This window comes from Amphiura filiformis, chromosome 10 (assembly GCF_039555335.1).
Source record: "Amphiura filiformis chromosome 10, Afil_fr2py, whole genome shotgun sequence".
In the NCBI taxonomy this organism is placed as follows: Eukaryota; Metazoa; Echinodermata; class Ophiuroidea; order Amphilepidida; family Amphiuridae; genus Amphiura; species Amphiura filiformis.
Genome location: NC_092637.1, coordinates 15,998,141 through 16,017,889, shown reverse-complemented (window position 1 = coordinate 16,017,889; position 19,749 = coordinate 15,998,141). Strand labels below are relative to the sequence as shown.

Sequence of the window (19,749 nt, the reverse complement as noted above, 5' to 3'; positions counted from 1 at the left end):
GCGATTGAGTGATCGATATATTGGATCGCTGGTCGCCACTAGCGTTTCTGGTGCGACAACGCAATGAAGCAAATTCGTCGTCAAAGCGGCAAGCGATAGGAAAGTTTGAAACCAGCATAATACCAGATGGATGCTGTATAAATACAATTGATGACCTGAGAGCAGACATTGTGAGGATTGGGCTATTCCAGTTGAAATGAGTACCACAGTGCAAAGCATGACATGGGTCACACAGGAAATGTAGTCCATACAGGACCAACGCAATATATAGCACTATTATCAACGCCGTCAGGCGTTGGTCCTTATAGATTGGTGCTCTACCCCCAGCAGCGCAATCGAATTACCATAAGCAGTGACCTGAACCAACCCAGTTAATGACAACGTAATAACTCCAAATATGGTTGGTAACCACGCCCATCATTTAAACGCATCTGTTATGTAACTGGGACGAGTACGCTAGTCATCTCAATCGATTGATTTTGAGATTGCATGGATCAAAACACTTCACACTTTTGAAGTAGCTGGGTTTCGATCCCGGGTTTCGATAGACCAGCAGTGTAGGCCTAAACCGTGATATCATATTAATTTATTTTGTAAAATCAGTGTTATATTATTAGTCTGGTTCTATTTTGGAAATGTGCTTATTTAAGCATCAAGCGGCAAGTTCGCGTAAAAGCTGGCAACCAGATTGTTTTGTTTCGTTCGGGTATGCTGAATTCAAAACTTTTGTCAACCATTGGAACCCGTGACCCTCAAAAAGACCTCAAACACCCTACATGCTCATAGTCATATAGGGGGCAAAAATAAAACATGCTCCAAATTCACTAAAAACATGTCAAATTATTTGTCTAGGTCCAAGGATTACAAAAGTAAAACATATTTGCACGTAGGCCATATAGTTACCAAGTTTTGAGGCTCGACAGGTCCAAGGTTTGCAGGGTGAAAAGTAAAAGTCACTCCGATTTTCGAAAATGGATGCAAACTGTTTTTCAAGTTCAAGGGATTCTTTGTTTAATCACTCAATCGTTGTTTCATTCAACCAACATCCGCCCAATAAGTATTCAACAAACAATCAATAAAACAATCAGAATCATTTAATGAATTGATTAATGAATTATTTGATATGGAGGTCATCCAATCAATCAATATAATATAATAATATAATATAATAGAATCACAATAACTTATTATATTGATATTTCGATGAATTAATAGTCAGTCTGATGAAATTAAATTTGAACTACTCATCAAGCATCAATCAATAATCATTCGCTTGATCAATCGATGAATTATTAACAATTTACATTGTAGTCTCACAATTAATGTATCGTATCTTGGTGTTAAAATATCAATCAAGTAATCGAGTCAAGCAACCACTCAATAATCAGTCTCCATGGTCTTACACTAGGATCCACAACATGCTCATCTAATAAGGGCACAATTCTTTAACCCCAATACATTTGTATATTCATTGAATGACCTTTGACAATTTGGGTACAAAAACTCATACTCTGCAACTTGAGGTCAAATTTGCACTATTGAGTATTTAATTGAGGTTATTGAACTATGTCATTGGGATTAGGTCATTGTGGTCCATAGTGTTAGATCTGACAATCTCAATCAGTCAGCCAAATAGTTATTGACCGCTCATAAATTCATCAATCTCAAATTAATCAGTCTCTCAATCAACCAATCTACCAATCATTCATTCGTTAATTTAATTACATTTTGCATTCGTTTATAATTCATATGCATGATATTCATTCATTAGTGACTGATTAATCATCAATGGAATGACAATTCGAGCAATTTTAATAGTCTGGTTCAGATATGATTAGTCTTTGATCTAAAAAAACTCTAAACAAAAAAGTAAGCAAGCAGAAATGAAAGAAATCATAATTTCTCGATATAAGCTCTATTATTTATAGGAAACAAACCAAAAGTTCGATGACGTCATATAATCGATTTTTCATTTAGCAGGAGGGGTTCAAAAAGTTTATAAAATCATATATTTTGGGGTCAAATATCGGTCAAAATTGATCTTTTGGTCTGAAATTCTCAAGCAAAATTCGTTTATAATACGTCGTCGACCTTTGATTTGTTCCTTTATCTAATATAACACCTTTAGACAGAGAAAACGTGACAAAAATAAGATTGGAGATGATCATTTGATCAATCAAAAGATTAATATAATATTAATATATATTAATATACATTGATCGAAAAAATAATATAAATTTAATGTAATAAATGATAAATAAATATTTTCTTTATAAATAAATGGATAAATAAATCAACGAATAATTCGAATAAAATGAATAAAAAACATAAGCCTGATAAAGGGCAATATATAAATAAATCAACGAATAGAAAATAAATAAATGAATAATAAAACAAATACTGATGAATAGAAATAAATATATTAACGAATAATTAATGAATACACATTAATAATAAAACATAAATGATGATAAACGAAATAAATATAATTATAGGCCCGTATTAGGGAGTGTTCAGAAATACTTTGGTGGGGGGGGCTGGTCAAAAGGGAGGGGGGGCCAAAAAAGTTTTGGACCTTAAAAGAGGGGGGACCAAAAAGTTTTAGGTGGTAGGAAAGGGGGGGCCAAAAAAGTTTTCCCTCTTCAAAACCCAAAATTTTCGCGCGCTGCGCGCGCATTGAGACCATCTATTATATCACTTTTAACATGGGCAAGTTGGGGTTTTCAGTGCTTTTGTTTGAAAAAATGATAGTGTACACATATCTAATATCTTTGGGGGCCAAAACTGATACCTGTGTACATTTGCGTGACCAAATTAATCCCATATTTGACCATTTTAGCTTTTTGCATAAATTAGTTCAAATTTTAACAATATTTGACCATTCATTCAAGCTTCAATATGGCCAAATTTTTGTAGGCCTACTATCATAATAGCCACGGATCCAAATTATGTTGATGTGCCTATGAACCTCCAAATAAATCCTCTATTTCATTTATCCCTGTAAAATCAGATAAACACCCTGATTTGGGACAAATCTAAATTAAGGGCTGTGCAATAATTATGAGCCCTGGGGGAGGGTAAAATTGGGGAGGGGGGGCAAGAGTTTTTTGGTGAGGCGAAAGCGGGGGGCAAACACGTTTTGGCAAGCCAAGAGGGGGGGGCAAGCAATTTTGGCACGCATTCACGGGGCACCTTTTTAATAAAATGCTTTAAAAAGGCTTAGGAAAACGGTACGGAAACGCTTAAATATGCAAATTTTCCAGCTCGCTGCGCTCGCAACATACAGCTAGAACATTTAAAGTTTGGAATTTGGGATCCCAAAATTTGGCATGTTCAAGGGGGGGGCAAGGAATTTTGGTGGGCTGAGAGGGGGGGCAAGCGATTTTTGGCGGGCCGAGAGGGGGGGCAAGCGATTTTTGGCGAGCTGTTCGAATTTATTTCCTCTGGGGGCTGATAATTATTGCACAGCCCCTAAGTATAAAATGAAAATTTCCTTGTCCGGGTTCCTTGTGCTTGTATGCGCAATTGTCCACTGGGAATATTTCAAACATTTGCCTCTCTCAATGACATGTGACCCAGATACCACACCACTGGCAACATCACTATTAAGTATGTTTGTTAATATACGATAATGGGGGGGGGGGGTCAAAAAAGTTTTGTCTGTCAAAAGAGGGGGGGCAAAAAAGTTTAGCGATCCATCGAGGGGGGGACCAAAAAGTTTTCGAGCGAAAAATGTGAGGAAGACCAGCCCCCCCTACAAAAGTATTAATGAACACTCCCTTAAATAATGAAAGAAAGAAAGAAAGAAAGAAGGCAAGAAAGAAAGAAAGAAAGAAAGAAAGAAAGAAAGTAAGAAAGAAGGAAAGAAAGAAAGAAAGAACTTGCTGAACTTATTATTTTCAAGAAAGGAATTAAAGTAAATAAATGAGTGAAACCCAAAGTTTTTATGTGTGTCCTCCAATTCTATATTTTTCTTAAACATGTTAAACGAATAGGCCAACTATCACAATTATAGAGGTTGTGCATATGACGTATCATACCGTAAATATGGTGGACTACTCAAATCCATTCAACAAAAGCATGATTGCAATCTACTGAGACAGTTCGTCTCACACACATAACAAATGCACTACGATCAAATAGGTTGATGACAACATTTGATTAAATGGACTGAACTGCCCCATGATGACGGTGAAGGACACCGGTTCAATTCCTTTGTTTGTAGCCAATCAATAATTTCAAGCACAACCTCTATACAAAAATAGTAACGAATCGTGGTTAACCAGGACAATATTAAATGTATAGTGATGACAAAAGGAACTGATTGTGTGCAGGTCAGTGAACGATGAGGGTAAGAAGAAAATCGAGTATTATAATAGCATTAACACATATGCAATTGAAGAGGATTAATAATCAATTTTGTTACGCAATACTTGTGTCAAGAAGCTAGTGTTCTGGTAGTAGTAGAAGCCACACCTACTGATTAGTTATTGATGATATTCAGTCAATCGGATTGGCTGAATATCATTAGTAGCTGTCAGTAGGCGTGGTTAGTCAGTTTGACATTTCCCCCGACTTTCCGGGAAGGATATGTCCAATGTAGAAGGACCCACGCCTGACGGCGTGGACTATCGTACTAAATGGAGCGTGGTCCTCCTTGAAGGACTAAGGAAATGTGAATTTTAAATGGCGTTGGAGATTAAGGTCATGTCTGCAATATGGGGTGGCATGGATTTCAACTGGAATAGCCTATTACGGGACATGGATTATTGTTTGGTGTTTCTGGTGACAATAGATGTATAACACTCTACAAAAATGAACCAGCTCTTTTTTAAAATTTTAATTGATTGAATGAATAATTGTACAAAACTTCTATAATCCAAGATAGAATTAAAAAAGACTAATTTTACGGTTGTTTGATGGCATGTAAAACTGAGTCATTTTAAAGAAAAGTTGAAACATGAGGCCGCTGCTTATCTAAAATCTTGAATTGCTTCTTTACAAGGTGGTAGACACTAATCTTGCAAACTTGTATTAGAACATCAGCAAATAGACTAACAAAGGACAAAGCAATTTTCAAAACACTTTTCAACATGAAATGTAAGGTTTAAATTTAAATTTAAAATATATGTAAATAGCGCCCTCAATTTGTACACTGATGTACAGTTTATGTACAATTACCACAAGAAGCAGAAAAAATTAATAATTTTGATATAGAAACGAAAATCTATCTTCAAAATTGCTACAAAAAATATGTGTATAATTTATTTGTGTGATAGCTGTTTGTATTATTCAGGCCAAGAATTGAATACAATAATGTTTTGTTAGAAAAATAATAAATGATCACATCAAGCAACTTTGGTTTGCGTCTGACGTTGCCTTACAATCAAACTCAAAAACGATTTGTGTGTGAGTTGTCGTGATGGTGAGTATCTGAAATCGGTGATAAAACAGCGTGCCTTGTTTTACGATATGGATTGTCTTCAAACTTACATACAATGTCAAATAGTATCCCCTTGATGCATCTATGTGTGAGAAAACGGGAACACTTTCAGCATAAATGTGAATAATTAGCATAATTAGCTAGGCAATACGTTGGTACGCGTGAATTGCATTCTGGTCAGGCATCCCGGTCGAGTGCATATCCAGATGGAAACATCACCGTGACACTGTCGACCAGTTCGCCCCAGTACTCCCACGCCCACAGTAATCATACTAATTAATATTAATTAAAACATAACATACCAAGGCCATTATCATTTTGACAAGATATTTTTTATTACGCTTAAGGGATGGTGTATGAACGTTTGGACAGTATTTTTTGTGGGACATAAGAGCACATCAGACATATCGAATTGCATTCTGAATACGAAGAATGTCCTTCTGATATCAAATAATTTTGATTTTTGAAATTCGCAATGTAATACACATTTTATGGCAAATGATTAAAATTGATATTTTTGATATTTAACAGTACTCGAAGTAAACTTGATAAATGTGATGATATGCACTTAAAGTGTACGTAGGTGGGATGAAAAGCCGACGATCAATTGACAATTTTGACTTCTCGTATTGAAGATATAGATTTTTTTCCCTAAAACACAAACAAAAATTAGGTCTTTTTGGGAAAAAATCCATATCTTCAATATGAAAATATTTAACATATCAAACATGCGCTATTGATGAAACATCGACCAATAGAATATGCAGCTTCTAAAGCAACACGTGACTAGCAGGACGCCATCAACGTGTCAAGTATATCTCCGTGTCTTCAACTTTGAGCGGATGAATATGAACACACAGCACTTATCTTGAGGCGGCTTGATGTGGGACTTATCTATGACAACTTCTTTCTCCATGTTTGAGACAACTTACAGCGATCATACACCCCGTTATACACATAGGAGGAAAGCAGTAATAACAGCTTGTAACATTTCTTTGAAGGTACAGGCCCCCGGGCTGATGATAATATTAAATGCTTCACTTCTGTTTAGCAAAGTAGATGATATTGGGAAAATATACGCTTAGCATTCAGCACAACGTACAATTCGGAAGACTGTATTTCGAAGTTTCAGGTTGCAATGACATGGATACATTTCGTCTAAGCATAAAATTATATTATACTTGCGGTAAGACATTGCTCATACCATACACGCCACTATTACAAATTTACTTTAGTTTTTTGCTTACAGTCCATCATCGTGATCAACAGCGGAATGCATTGTGTATCGACACCGTAATGAAGCAATTTGAGCTACTTTGAGTAAATTATCAATAACATTGCATTTGGAATTTGGCCTAGTTCATTGCAAAGTAAAGCAAGATCGTGACCCACGTGAGCCAGGTAGTGAACATGTTTATCTATCTTGTACCTAATTGACATTACGTTTTGTTATCTGGAGAGATTTGATCATGTCTCACCTCCTTTTTCAACCAAATCGACGGTCATAACTCTTGTAGTGAGGGATCAACATTTAACCACAAATTGCCTGAGGCAAACCTCACTTCCTGGGAACTAAATACCACGCAAGGTCATTTTTATGTAACTCATTGACCATTTGACCTATAGCTATATGACATCCTTGTGAACTGGTCAACTCTTTGACAGATACCAACTTCAGGAGGGAATTCAATTTTTGATCAATTCTCCAGGTAGTGAAACGTAATGACATTGGTATTCATATGTGACTGCGAAGTAGATTTTATGAGGTATTTTGGTTTTGTCGGTACTTGAATATATGGCATTTCCATAACCACATGGTGTCGTAAGACTGTAACGTCACAGAAATTGACAAAGCAAACTGTTTGTTAAACAACATTCGAAGCATCGCTCGAGAAAAACTTGTACGTTAAAGACAAACGAAGCTAATTATACGCGTCATATATCAACAATGGATTCCTCGGCCAATACAACCTCATTTAACATCACAGAAAACGGATTTAACACTCAGTTTTCCGAAGAAGAATGGCGTCAATTCTTTTATCAGACCATCTGTGCTACTCGTGAAAGCTTCAAGGCACGTATGGTTATATATGTACTCTTTGTGTTGTTTGGTGTAATTGGGAATATTGCTCTTCTGTTCATCATTCTGAAAGATAAACATCTTCGAAATTCACCGAATATCTTAATATCTAATCTTGCATTAGCCGACTTAATGTACATACTTATAGTCGGACCGATACGCATTGAACACGAAATTCATCCTTGCTGGTTACGAGGAGCGCTTTCATGCGCTTTGAAAAATTACACGCCAGTTGTATGCCAATGTGCATGCGTGTATTCCTTAGTTGCCCTAAGTCGTGAACGATATTCGGCTGTAGTTACCGGTATTAAAGCCCACATGTCAAAGTCAACAAAACTAACGCTATGTTGGGCAGTGGCAGCATGGATCTTGGGCGTGATTTTTGCGTCACCGATTCTGACAGACAAATTTTCCTATATATCTCATGAAGTACTTTGCAGCTCTGTGAAACGCGGAAGTTTTCAAGGACAATTCTATGAAGTGACCAAAGTGCTTATGTTATATTTTATTCCTGTTACCATAATAGCAGTGCATTACTCCATAATGGCAAGGGCACTCTTACAAAGCACGACAACTTTTAATACTAATAGTAGCCAGTTTGTCAAGCAAGTCAATGCGCGCAAACGTCTTGCATACCTCTCAATAACCCTATCGGTATTCTTTATCATGTTTTGGTTCCCAAACTACGTATACACGCTGACATACCATTTCAAGCCTCCAGACGAATGGGACTTCTCGGATTCATTCTTCATATTCCGACAAGTGCAGTACTTCATGTCTTTGGCAAACTCAAGCCTGAACCCGTGGTTGGTATTCATATTGAGTTCTTCACATCGTAGACGATTAATGGATTGGCTTGGATTTACGAGGGCAGCTCGAGTAATATCTGAATATCGTGAACGTCTTCGTGAAGCTAGGCCGCAGCATGTAACAATGCAATATGTTGTTTCTGGAGTGAGTGAAAATGGTGGAAAGGAACATACTGATTCAATTGAGTTATAATGGACTTTAATGATATGTTTTGCAAATAAAAATCGTTATATTATGTTACTTAACATAATGTTGTCAGTCAAGCAACGCTACAGTGTTTTTGTGTACAATTCTGGTTTACCCTGCGCACCCTGTTTTAGGGTTATGGTTAGATTTAGAGTTAGGGTTATGGTTAGAGATGAGGGTTATACTTACACAAAACATAATCATTAACATTATCTATGTATTTTAAACTATGTATTATAATATATGTATTATGGTCTTTTAAACAACCGAATATGTTGCCATATCATAGTTATTGATGCTATAATTATCATAATTATCATTATCATTTTGAATATAATCATATAAATATATGTTGGCTACTTAAAATAGGCTTAAGGTTCTTCCAACCAATATGTTGCAAAGAACCATAGCAAAGTTATTGATACTATTATTATCACAATTTTCATTTTTAATATTGTAAATATAACTAGTCTTAACTCTTTATGGAATTACTGACATTTAAAGCAGCGTAAAACAGGTAGTCTACAGTGTTTTTATTAATGATAATCATCATGATCATGTAATAAATTGATATCAAATGAAATATCCTATTTTTCTCATTAAAATACTGAAATTGGGAGTTCAAAATCGATGTATTTTCGAAGATATCATCAAAAAACTGTTGAATTAGTCGAAAATGTGGTATACCACAATTAAGACTAATTCGACAGTTTTTCGACGATTATACCGATTTGGAATGCAAAATTTCGATATGTTAATGAGAAAAATATGAGCTTTCACCTGATTTCAAAATCTGCATTTTGATATGGTAAAGTTGGGGATGCGGCTGTCAATCAGGTTACTCACCTTTAACATTACCTATGTACTTTATAATAGTCTTAAGGTTCTTTCAACAAATATGTTGCAAAGAACCATAGCAAAGTTATTGATACTATGAATATCATAATTCTCATTATTGATATTCTGAATATAATCATTAACATTATCTATGTACTTTAAATGGTTTTAAGGTTCTTCAAACCAATATGTTGCAAAGTACCATCGAAAAGTTATTGATAATATAATTCTCATTATTAATATATTAATATATATGATCATTAACATTATCTATGTACTTAACAATACTCTTAAGGGGGCACACAGGATCACTCAAAGTGGGAAATTTTACATTGTTTTGCATTGTATCTTTAAAAGTAATGATGATAAGTACATAAAAGTACACATTTTCAGAAAGAAAATGACACAAGGAATCCAGCTAGCATAGCAGACTTCTGCAAAAATGAGCAGTTTTTGAGAAAAGCGTCAAAATTGATTTTCCATGCCAATTTTTTTCGGTCCGTCATAACAACTTACCCTAAATATCAAAATTGATGAAAAATGCACGTTTGTGTTCTAAAGACACAAATCTAGAAAGTGTTTTCTTAAATTTTTGAATTTTTCTTTCGTTTTAAAAATATGGGTCAAAAAGGATCAAAATTTGACTTTTTTCAATTTTGACCAAAATCTGGGATATTTTAAGATATATTTTCAAAACGAAGAAAAAAAATTTGAGGAAAACTTTCTAGATTTGTGTCTTTAGAACAAAAATATGCAATTTTCGTCAATTTTGGTGTTATGGCGGACCGAAAAAAACCCAACTACTCATTTGGGCAGAAGTCTGCCGTGCTAGTTGGATTCCTTGTGTCATTTCCATTATGAAAATGTATACTTTTATGCACTTATCATCATTACTTTTAAAGATACAATACAAAACAATATTTCCCACTTTGAGTGATCCTGTGTGCCACCTTAAGGTTCTTAAAACCAATATGTTGCAAAGAACCATAGCAAAGTTATTGATACTATAAATATCATAATTCTCATTATTGATATTCTGAATATAATATAATCATTAACATTATCTATGTACTTTAAAATAGTTTTAAGGTTCTTCAAACCAATATGTTGCAAAGAACCATCGAAAAGTTATTGATACTATAATTCTCATTATTAATATTCTGAATATAATCATTAACATTATCTATGTACTTTACAATAGTCTTAAGGTTCTTCAAACCAATATGTTGCAAAGAACCATAGCCAAGTTATTGATACTTTAATTATCATAATTTGCATTATTAATATTCTGAATATAATCATTAACATTATTTATGTATTATAAATAGTCTTAAGGTTCTTCCAACTAATATGTTGCAAAGAACCATAGCCAAGTTATTGATACTATAATTTATCATAACATTCATTATTAATATTCTGAATATAATCATTAACATTATCTATGTATTATAAATAGTCGTAAGGTTCTTCCAACTGATATGTTGTAAAGAACCATAGCAAAGTTATTGATACTATAATTATCAAAATTTTCATTATTAGTATTCTGAATGTAATTATTAATATTATCTAATATGTACTTTAAATAGTTTTAAGGTTCTTCAAACCAATATGTTGCAAAGAACCATAGAAAAGTTATTGATACTATAATTATCATAATTATCATTATTAATATTCTGAATATAACCATTACTATTATTGGCGCTATTCCATAGCGGCGTATCCTGGGGCACCGCGAATAAACAACTTTTCGAGAAAATCGGGTTTGATGAAATGGCAAAATCGAGTTGTGTAAATCAGACATTCATTATATTTTGTAATTGATGTAAAATTAGTATAGGAAACTAAATAGATTTTACATTTATATAACTTTCAAAATAAATAGACACATTATTATAATACTAGCAAATTGAAAACAATAACTACAAAACGATACGTCACTATGGAAAACACGCACACTCAATACCCGAACCTTAACCTAACCTTACGCCACCTCGGTCGCTCTGTAATCCCTATGGCGTTACTTTTCGTCGGCTTCATTCTATAGTGCTGTATCGGTGCGAAACGGCACTATGGAAATATAGCAAGGTGATACGCCACTATGACATACAATGTTTCATTCTGCCGATATTTCTTAGTTTGCTTACTATTATGAAAATTGGCGTGTGGTCGATACGCCACTATGGAAAACACAAAATTTCATTTTGTAACGGTACGCTCAATTTAATTCTATAATTATTAATTAATTAGCTAATTTTGACTGCATACATATGTGCCAATTAAAAAAACAAACAAATATCACTATACGCCAAATGGAATGTAGCCGACGACTTGGGATTTCCCAAAAGATAAATTACCCCACATTTTAACGTGGCTGTGTACACTAGACATTGTTTCTTTCGCGAAATTGAGTTTTTTTGAAATGTATTTACTTTGTTATGTTTTTTATAAATACAAGGAAAGAAAATCCAGATTTGTTAACTCTAACTGCTCTATTTTATGGATTTTATTTCACTATTTCACTCGTTTCCGCAATTTAAAAGGGAAAGAAAATCTTTGTTGTACCATCGGGGTACACGCGGGCAACAACGCATCGCGTTTTGTAGACGCGCAATTTGTTAACGCACAGATATGCTACGCATACGCAACGCTTATCTGCATGCGCGGCGCATCTTATGGAAGCACCACGATGTTCACGTAATGTAAGGTAGAAAAACGAGAAATGCCGCATTCTCCTGTGAGCTTCGATCAAAGTGCAAAATGTGACCACTTTAATCTTCAACGGCCTTTATTTCAATGTTCATTTTCTCGGTAAAATGACTTTTTAGGTACACGATAACTCAATAAATACAGCATCTATAGGTAAGCAATTATGCTCATCATAAAAAGCATGATCGACTTAAGAAACAGTTTTCTCATTTTTTAAAATTTTGGTCTATTTCTGATTTTAGGCATCATTTTGTGCAAATATGCGTTTGTGAATTTTAAAAAGTTCATGGTCAATATCTCAAAAAATAAGGCCAATATCAAAAAACTAAAAAAACCGTTTTTGGAATGGTGGAAAGAGTGTTTTTTGTTATGATGTACCGAACAAAAATGGCCAAAAATTCACTTTTTGTGATTTTCTTCATAATTGTTGTTTTACACCAAATCTGTATTTATATTAAGATTCATTGATGTCTTGCCTTTATAAAAATGTATACTTTTATATGTCTTGCGTGAATAATTACAAAGTTATGGCACTTTTACTACATGCATGTCTGAGAGTACACAGCCTCCTTAATTAACAGCTAAGGAGGTGAATGACTGCAACGAGTAATATGTTCATTTATTACATTAATGTCATGTTCATTTAGTCATAATAAGCTGCACCTGGAAACCAGACAAGCTTAATTATCATACGCTGTTATTAAGTTTACAACAGAACCATTATGCCAATATATTACGTAAAACCGAAATAAAAAACCAGAAACATTCTGTAAAAAAGCTGAAAACATGCTGGGTTTTATACGGACGTCCGTGGAAAAATGCCGTTTCTCCGTGTGTGGGGGTGTGTGTGTGGTGTTTTTTAATGTTACTGGATCTTTCTTACAGAAAACCGAATAAGTAATTCGGTAAAATAATAAATTATCTGCATAAACATCTGCTTCAACCACGAAAAAAGAAATAAATCAAACATGCTAATTAATAACCAAACCACACCTGCAATTTAAGTAAGAATTGAATTATTCAAAATGATTCATGACAATAACAACGAAGCAGGCTTCAAACACCATCAGGAATCAATAATTTTTCATCTACTATTTTTCTTTCGGAGGGAGGTCTTATTCCGAAAAAAGTCCTCGAAATAGGCTATGTATGAATCAGTAACGTAATTGTTTTTAAGTGCACTATGTTCGGCTTATAAATTGGCGAAGATTATTCAGGTGTTGTTACTTCTCGGGTCGCTAAAGTCCCAACTTGTACTTAAACTGTTGAATTTGGTTGACATCACAAAATCTACTTCAGTGCAAAGATCATGTAAATGAATTTTTTTGATCAATGTAAATTTTGATATTCCAGTTATCCTCTTTATCCTCTTTGTTCCTTATTATCCTCTTTGGAAGGCATGCCCTTATGGCGTCATCCATTGTAACCCCGTTTGAAATTAAAGATTAAGGTCATGCATCCCATCAGGTGTATGAATTTCAACTGAAATAACCCATTTCAAATGGATCGGCCAACTTAAAAAAAAGCATTTTAGATTTGTTTCCTTTGCTGCCCTGGATACAATGTGAATGGGCTACAAACACTTCTGTTCATTATATATATTTGATCCTTTAAGCATTTTAATAAAATGTAACATTTTCTGAACAAGGGCAAGATAAAAGCACAGCACTTAGCTCGTTAGCCCTAAAACGCCCTAAAACGCAATATGCTCCATTTGTCAATCAACGTGTAAGTTAGGGTGGGGCGAAAAACACCCTTTTTCACGGATCGACTTGGAACTCTCGGAAACATACTAGTATTGTGCTGAAATATCAGTAAGATCGAAGCATGTTTCACCCAGGCAGTATAATTTCACAAAATCCCTACTTTTTTGCTATTTCTTACTGTATAACTCTATATAGAGAAATCAGTTAGAAACAATCTGGGAAAAGTAGCCATTCAGATGCCATCCTAACCAATATTAAACACTTTGGGTAGTTTGTTTGGTCCCTCTAGAACATCACCAAATAGCAAGCAGTCTCCAATTGGTTACCATTATTTTTGCTAAATACATGCACGCAAGTTAAATATTAATGATATTTGATAATGCTACCCCTATCCCTTAATTTAGCAACTCAAATATCATCAATATGTAACTAAATACATCTCTTTAGCAAAAATTAATGGTAACCGATTGGAGACTGCTTGCTGTTTGGTGATGTTCTGGAGGGTCTAAACATGGAAGAAAGAGATAAGAAGGAACCACAACGAACGCATTCACTTTGTCCACTCCCTTTACCGACATTTAGTTGACATTGTTATTCATGAGGATTTACTTTGATCAATACCCCGCGTTAAATAGGTGATTGGTATTGTATTCCATGTATTTGCATGTCTTCTGGAGCGTGTGTGAAGGATGATTTGAACTAATGACCTTCCATGCAAGCATCCTATAGGATTTTCTCTGGTGACGTGTTCATCGGTCATTGATGGCCTACATCTTTTTCTTCCATTTTGCCCAATTTTTCCGAACTTTGATGACTTTTTTTCTCAGAGTTGGCAGTCTTTGGCACTGAAACGAGTTAGCTAGTTACGATTATACACATATAAACTATTAAATTAAACAGGTTTTATGTACCGGACTCAACCGGAACATTGTGCATTATTTAAGAACATTTTACATCTATTTTTCATCGAAAAAGTCACCAAAATCTTACCTTATTTGCTAAAGATGAAACTCTGCAAAAAAACGGCCGATTTTGATTACCTTTTCGATGTTTTATAGGACATTTTCTACACAACACGATCAAGAAAACAGTTTGACTGTAGATCCCAAAACAAAGCTACTATACATGTTCAGAGCATCAGTGAAATTCCATAATCTTACTTCTGGGTAGCGTTTGTTTGTTCGTGGATGGGTTTGTTATAAATTTTTCCAGTAATGATTTCGCCAAGCATCGATCGCGGTAAATGGATCATACATGAAAGGAAGTACCATTGATAGCTTTTCTTTTCATGCGTCAATAGATAAGCGGATTAAAACTTGGCCGATCGAAGTCGTTGTGGTTCCTTCTCATCTCTTTCTTCCATGGTCTAAACAAACTCCCTACATTTCCCAAATGAATGCAGCGACCAGCTGGTGTTCACTCAGCTGATTGGCTGAAGGAGGTTAGATTACTTTTTTGCCTGTTGCTCAGTCGGATTAATTTGATTCCTTGTAAATCCAAAATACACGGAGCAATCTTTTGTGTGTGCAACAGGCAATTGGTTGGAAAATTGTGACGCAAGATAGTGCAGACAACCACGCTGTACACCTTGGTAGGTTTGATGCAATAGCGCCATCATTCTATTCCAAAATGAAAGGAAACAAGTACCATACCTGAGTACATTAATTTGAGAGTTGAAACCGACATAGAATTCAGGTTTACAAGTTGCCATGGCCGCCCCATTTTTAATTTTTTTCTCATTACATAATTACCACAGCAGTATCCCTTTTATGCTTACCAAAATAGAACAGCTTGTGCCATTGAAAATGTACACAAAATCCCCCCATTTCAACTTCCAATAACTCACTTTAAATCAGTGGTGCTTAGACTTTTGTTTGAAAAAGACCTGTGAAGTATTGTGAAACTATCCATAGGCCTCAAAATGTAAGCAGCTCTTACTTTATTTTTTTGTATGCATTTGCTATGGAGCAAGCAGATGAACTGCAATGCATGATGGGATACTCCCTTAAAGGAAGTCTCCTGCAATCAGAACATTATGCCTTATATGTCACGAATCCCATGGTTTTGTTTAAAATTTTGTTTATATTGACCATAAAAACCGAAAAAAAAACTACCAGCTGTCTCTTTAACACACGATATTCAAAATTCCCAAGCGCCGAAATTGTCTAAAGCAATGACATCATGGTTATGAGCCCAAAAGAGAGCCCACATATTGTGATATGATTATTTCATTAACGCATTTCCAACATACTTGTCGGGCATTTTGAAGTTAAAATGTAACCTACGTGACAGAAACATACGTTACCATTAATTTTAAAACCCTAAAATTGCGCCCGATCACCCGTGTATTCTTTTCTACCATGCATTATAAGTACTTAGGAAAGAAAATTACAGAAAATGGGCTCAATGAAAAGTATCTTAATTGTAAGTTTCATCTAAATGTTAAATTCTTTTTCAACTCGTTTTGAGGCAACCAATTCCCTTTAACAAAAGTTTCTTTTTGAACTAAAAGGCGACATTGCCAAAAATAATTAGTTTTGCATTGACAACAAAAGAGCTTGCAGTAGTTCTTTCAATCTAATGGTAACATACGTTTCCCTTAGTAACGTAAGTTTCCCATAGAAAACACACGGGCATTATTGAAATTGATGTAAAAATAAAAGTTCACAAGATTTGATCGTCATATTTTCCAGAATGAAACTTAGAAGGACTGCCTTTGATTTATGAATAAAAAGGAGTAGTTTAGAGATATTTTTTTTTGCCAATTTTTAAATTTCAAATACTGCCGATTTATTGGTTTTGACCCAACAGATGTCAAAACTGCACATTCTTAACTTAATAGTACGGTATCCAATAACATCATACTGATAAATGAAGATACTGAGTTAATATTACTGGATGACAGAGCTCGTGCTAGAAATAAAAATGTATAGCAAAACTGTTAGATGCAAGTTGCAATTTTGTATAGCAGTTTTCAAATATTATAGCAGTTTTTAATTCGGTCAAAGTATTTTTTAAAATTATTTTACTGAAATGACCTCTACTAAAAGTATTTATGACACACCACTATTGCTTTAAAAATAAAAATAAAATCATCTTTATACAAGATGTTAGCACATATTGTGTTGCAGATCTGGAAAACTAATTTAAGGGTAAGATTGGAATGTCATCGGAAAGATCAGACAGCAAGCCAGACCTACCTCCATGGCCAGACGGTAACATGAGTAGGTTCATTTTACCTTGAAGGCATGGATAGTCTTGCAAATATGGGCTAACTGTCCCCTAGACCATTCAATATGCATTAATCAGTAGGACTACAACTGGTATCTACTGGTCAGTTTATACTCATATTTCCACATCTGTTATTTTTATGTGTGGCTTTAAGCTTTCCCTTGTATTGACCCTTGACCTTGTGAACTATATAAGTCCCCAAACCATGGACAGTAGAAAGCAAGGGTTAAATGCACAAAACGCAATTTTATTTAGGTCATGCAGACACAGACCTTAGAAATATACAAGGTATTTTAAATGCTATAGTATAGATATATAGATAATGCCTTTTACAGGACTACACGTGGGTGTATTTTTATATCACTTCTTTGATTTGATGACCGACCTTGCCCGGGTTCCTTGTCATATTATATGATCACGAAAAGTTTACGATATTATTAATAAAGTATCACGAAGTCACCTTCAATTCCCCATGCATATGGATATGATATCGCCAATTTGTTTTGAAGAATTTGAGGCGACATTAGAATTCCCCATGCATACGGATATGATATCGCCAATTTATTTTGAAGAATTTGAGGCGACATTAGAAAAGTTTGAATGTGTCACTTGCTTGATCTAATTGGACTATGAAAGTAGATCGAGATATGATAGAAAGGAAGATTTGGGGAAATTAAACTAACATTTGTGATTCCGATTTTAATTATTATTTCCTTTTGAAAGCATGAAGTACATTTAGGAAAAACACAGAGCAGCGTAGCTGATGAAAACAACATTGCATATCAATAAAGTTGTAATTTTCACGCTTAACGGTATCAATTAACGCACATAACTCATTAAAATGTTCTTTTCTGAAACCATAGACCTTAAGGCCTATGATGAAACTTAATGAATTGAAATTTAACCTATCACGATTCATGAGTTTTTACTCTTTATGCGGCAGTTCCATCGAGAATAAGGAAATCTCTGATGAAATAAAAAAATTATCAAGCCATTTGCAGGCATTTTAGGGATCATTGGATTACAAAATACAATATGGTTGGTTGATTGTCACACACCAGACTGATCAAGAAGCGGATTGGTACTTCAGATTTGTAGAGGTAAATTGTGACAATCCATAATATAAAGGATAGATTGTACTTTTTTCTTGAAGAACATTGGTATTACTGTTAGACACATTTTACAAGTTTGATAGTTAGATAATTGCCACTGTTCTTCATCAAGTGAGAATCAAAATGCTGGAATTAGACTCGGAAGAAGATTGATATGCTTAAAGCGGGTGGTAAATATCATAAAATAGTATAACATTATACCATAATAGAGAGATTGCGATGTTCCAAACGCAGCACGTGGACCGTACGTTTTCACGTACGTTTTTACGTACGTTAATACGGTATGAAATATTGCTAGTCTCGGTTCCAAACTGGATTATGCTCATTCGTCATGAAGGAGAACAAGTCGGCTGGAATAAAGACTACAAATCTGATCTAATCTAATCTAGGTCGATAGAGGGCATAGTGATTGAAAAATTAACAGTAAGTGCAGGCTACTAAGTCTCAATGCCTAATTCTCTGCGTATGACAAAACATCGAGCATAAATAAAGTTAATTTTTAACACATCGCTGTAACTGGAAAGAAAAAGCAAGGTACACCAACTTGACGTGGGGAACAAGTAAAATACAGACTAGACAGAAGAGGGGGAACAAGAATTTTTCTTTCCAGTTGTTCATATATTCAAGGTATCCTCTTGTATCATTTATTGATCCTTGATGTGTTTTGTGTCCTCGTCCGTTGGATTCACCATTACCTACTTTTTTTTACATCGCTGTAACTTTATTATAATGATTTGTAACAAACAAAAAGGATCATACTAATTAGACTTTCCTTCGTATGTTCATTATCCTTGACTATTTTTAACATTTTGTGAAATGGACACATTGTGCATTTTCAATGATGTCTCCACGTTCATTTTGAACGTGCACAGTCTTCAAAACTGGCTAAATACGCGACCTCGCTTCGATACAGGAGAGTGGTTTTGAATAGATCGACGGGCGTACGATCACGGCGTTTGGAAATCGCAATCTCAGTTGGTGTGAAAAAGCACGGACGTCCGCTTTTTATGACGCAACATCCCAGCAAACACAAAAACGTTTTAAAAACGTTATAAATAAGTTATATTTTGGCTTTTGGTTTAGGTAAAAACGTTTTAATAACATTAAAATGGCGGGTTATATAAAGGTCATGAAAACGTATTAAACGTTTTATATGAAAACACACTACAACAATATTTTTAAATGTTTTTAAAAATGTTATTGTAAACTATTTTCGCAAACGTTTTTTGCCAAATATTTTGTCAACACTTAAATAACATTATGTTAAAATATTTTCACTCAGCAAACACAGAAATGTTCTTAAAATGTTTTATTCAAAACGTTTTAATAACATTTAAATGTCGGGTTATATGAAGGTCATGAAAACGTTTTTAAAACGTTATTGCAAATATTTTGGGCAAACATTTTGCGCAAAATATTTTTTCAACCCCAAAATAACATTCTGTTTAGAACGTTTTGTATCAAGTTTTCAAAAATGTTTTTGGAATGTTATTAAAACGTTTTTATACCCTTTATATAACCCGACATTTAAACGTTTTTCTGTAAAACATTTGTGTTTGCTGAGCAGTAGATTATCAAAATATGTTTTTAAATGTTATGAAAACGTTTTCTACCCTTAATATACCCTTTATACGACGT

At 34.4% G+C, this 19,749-nt stretch overlaps 1 protein-coding gene across 1 annotated transcript; it reads left to right on the top strand.

Moving 5' to 3' along the window:
* The first annotated feature begins 6,113 nt into the window (after positions 1-6,113).
* LOC140162141 (bombesin receptor subtype-3-like) lies at positions 6,114-8,740 on the top strand. Its single transcript, XM_072185414.1, has one exon. It carries the CDS (start codon positions 7,392-7,394, stop codon positions 8,523-8,525), a length of 1,134 nt encoding a protein of 377 aa, XP_072041515.1. The 5' UTR covers positions 6,114-7,391; the 3' UTR covers positions 8,526-8,740.
* The last annotated feature ends 11,009 nt before the right edge of the window (positions 8,741-19,749 follow it).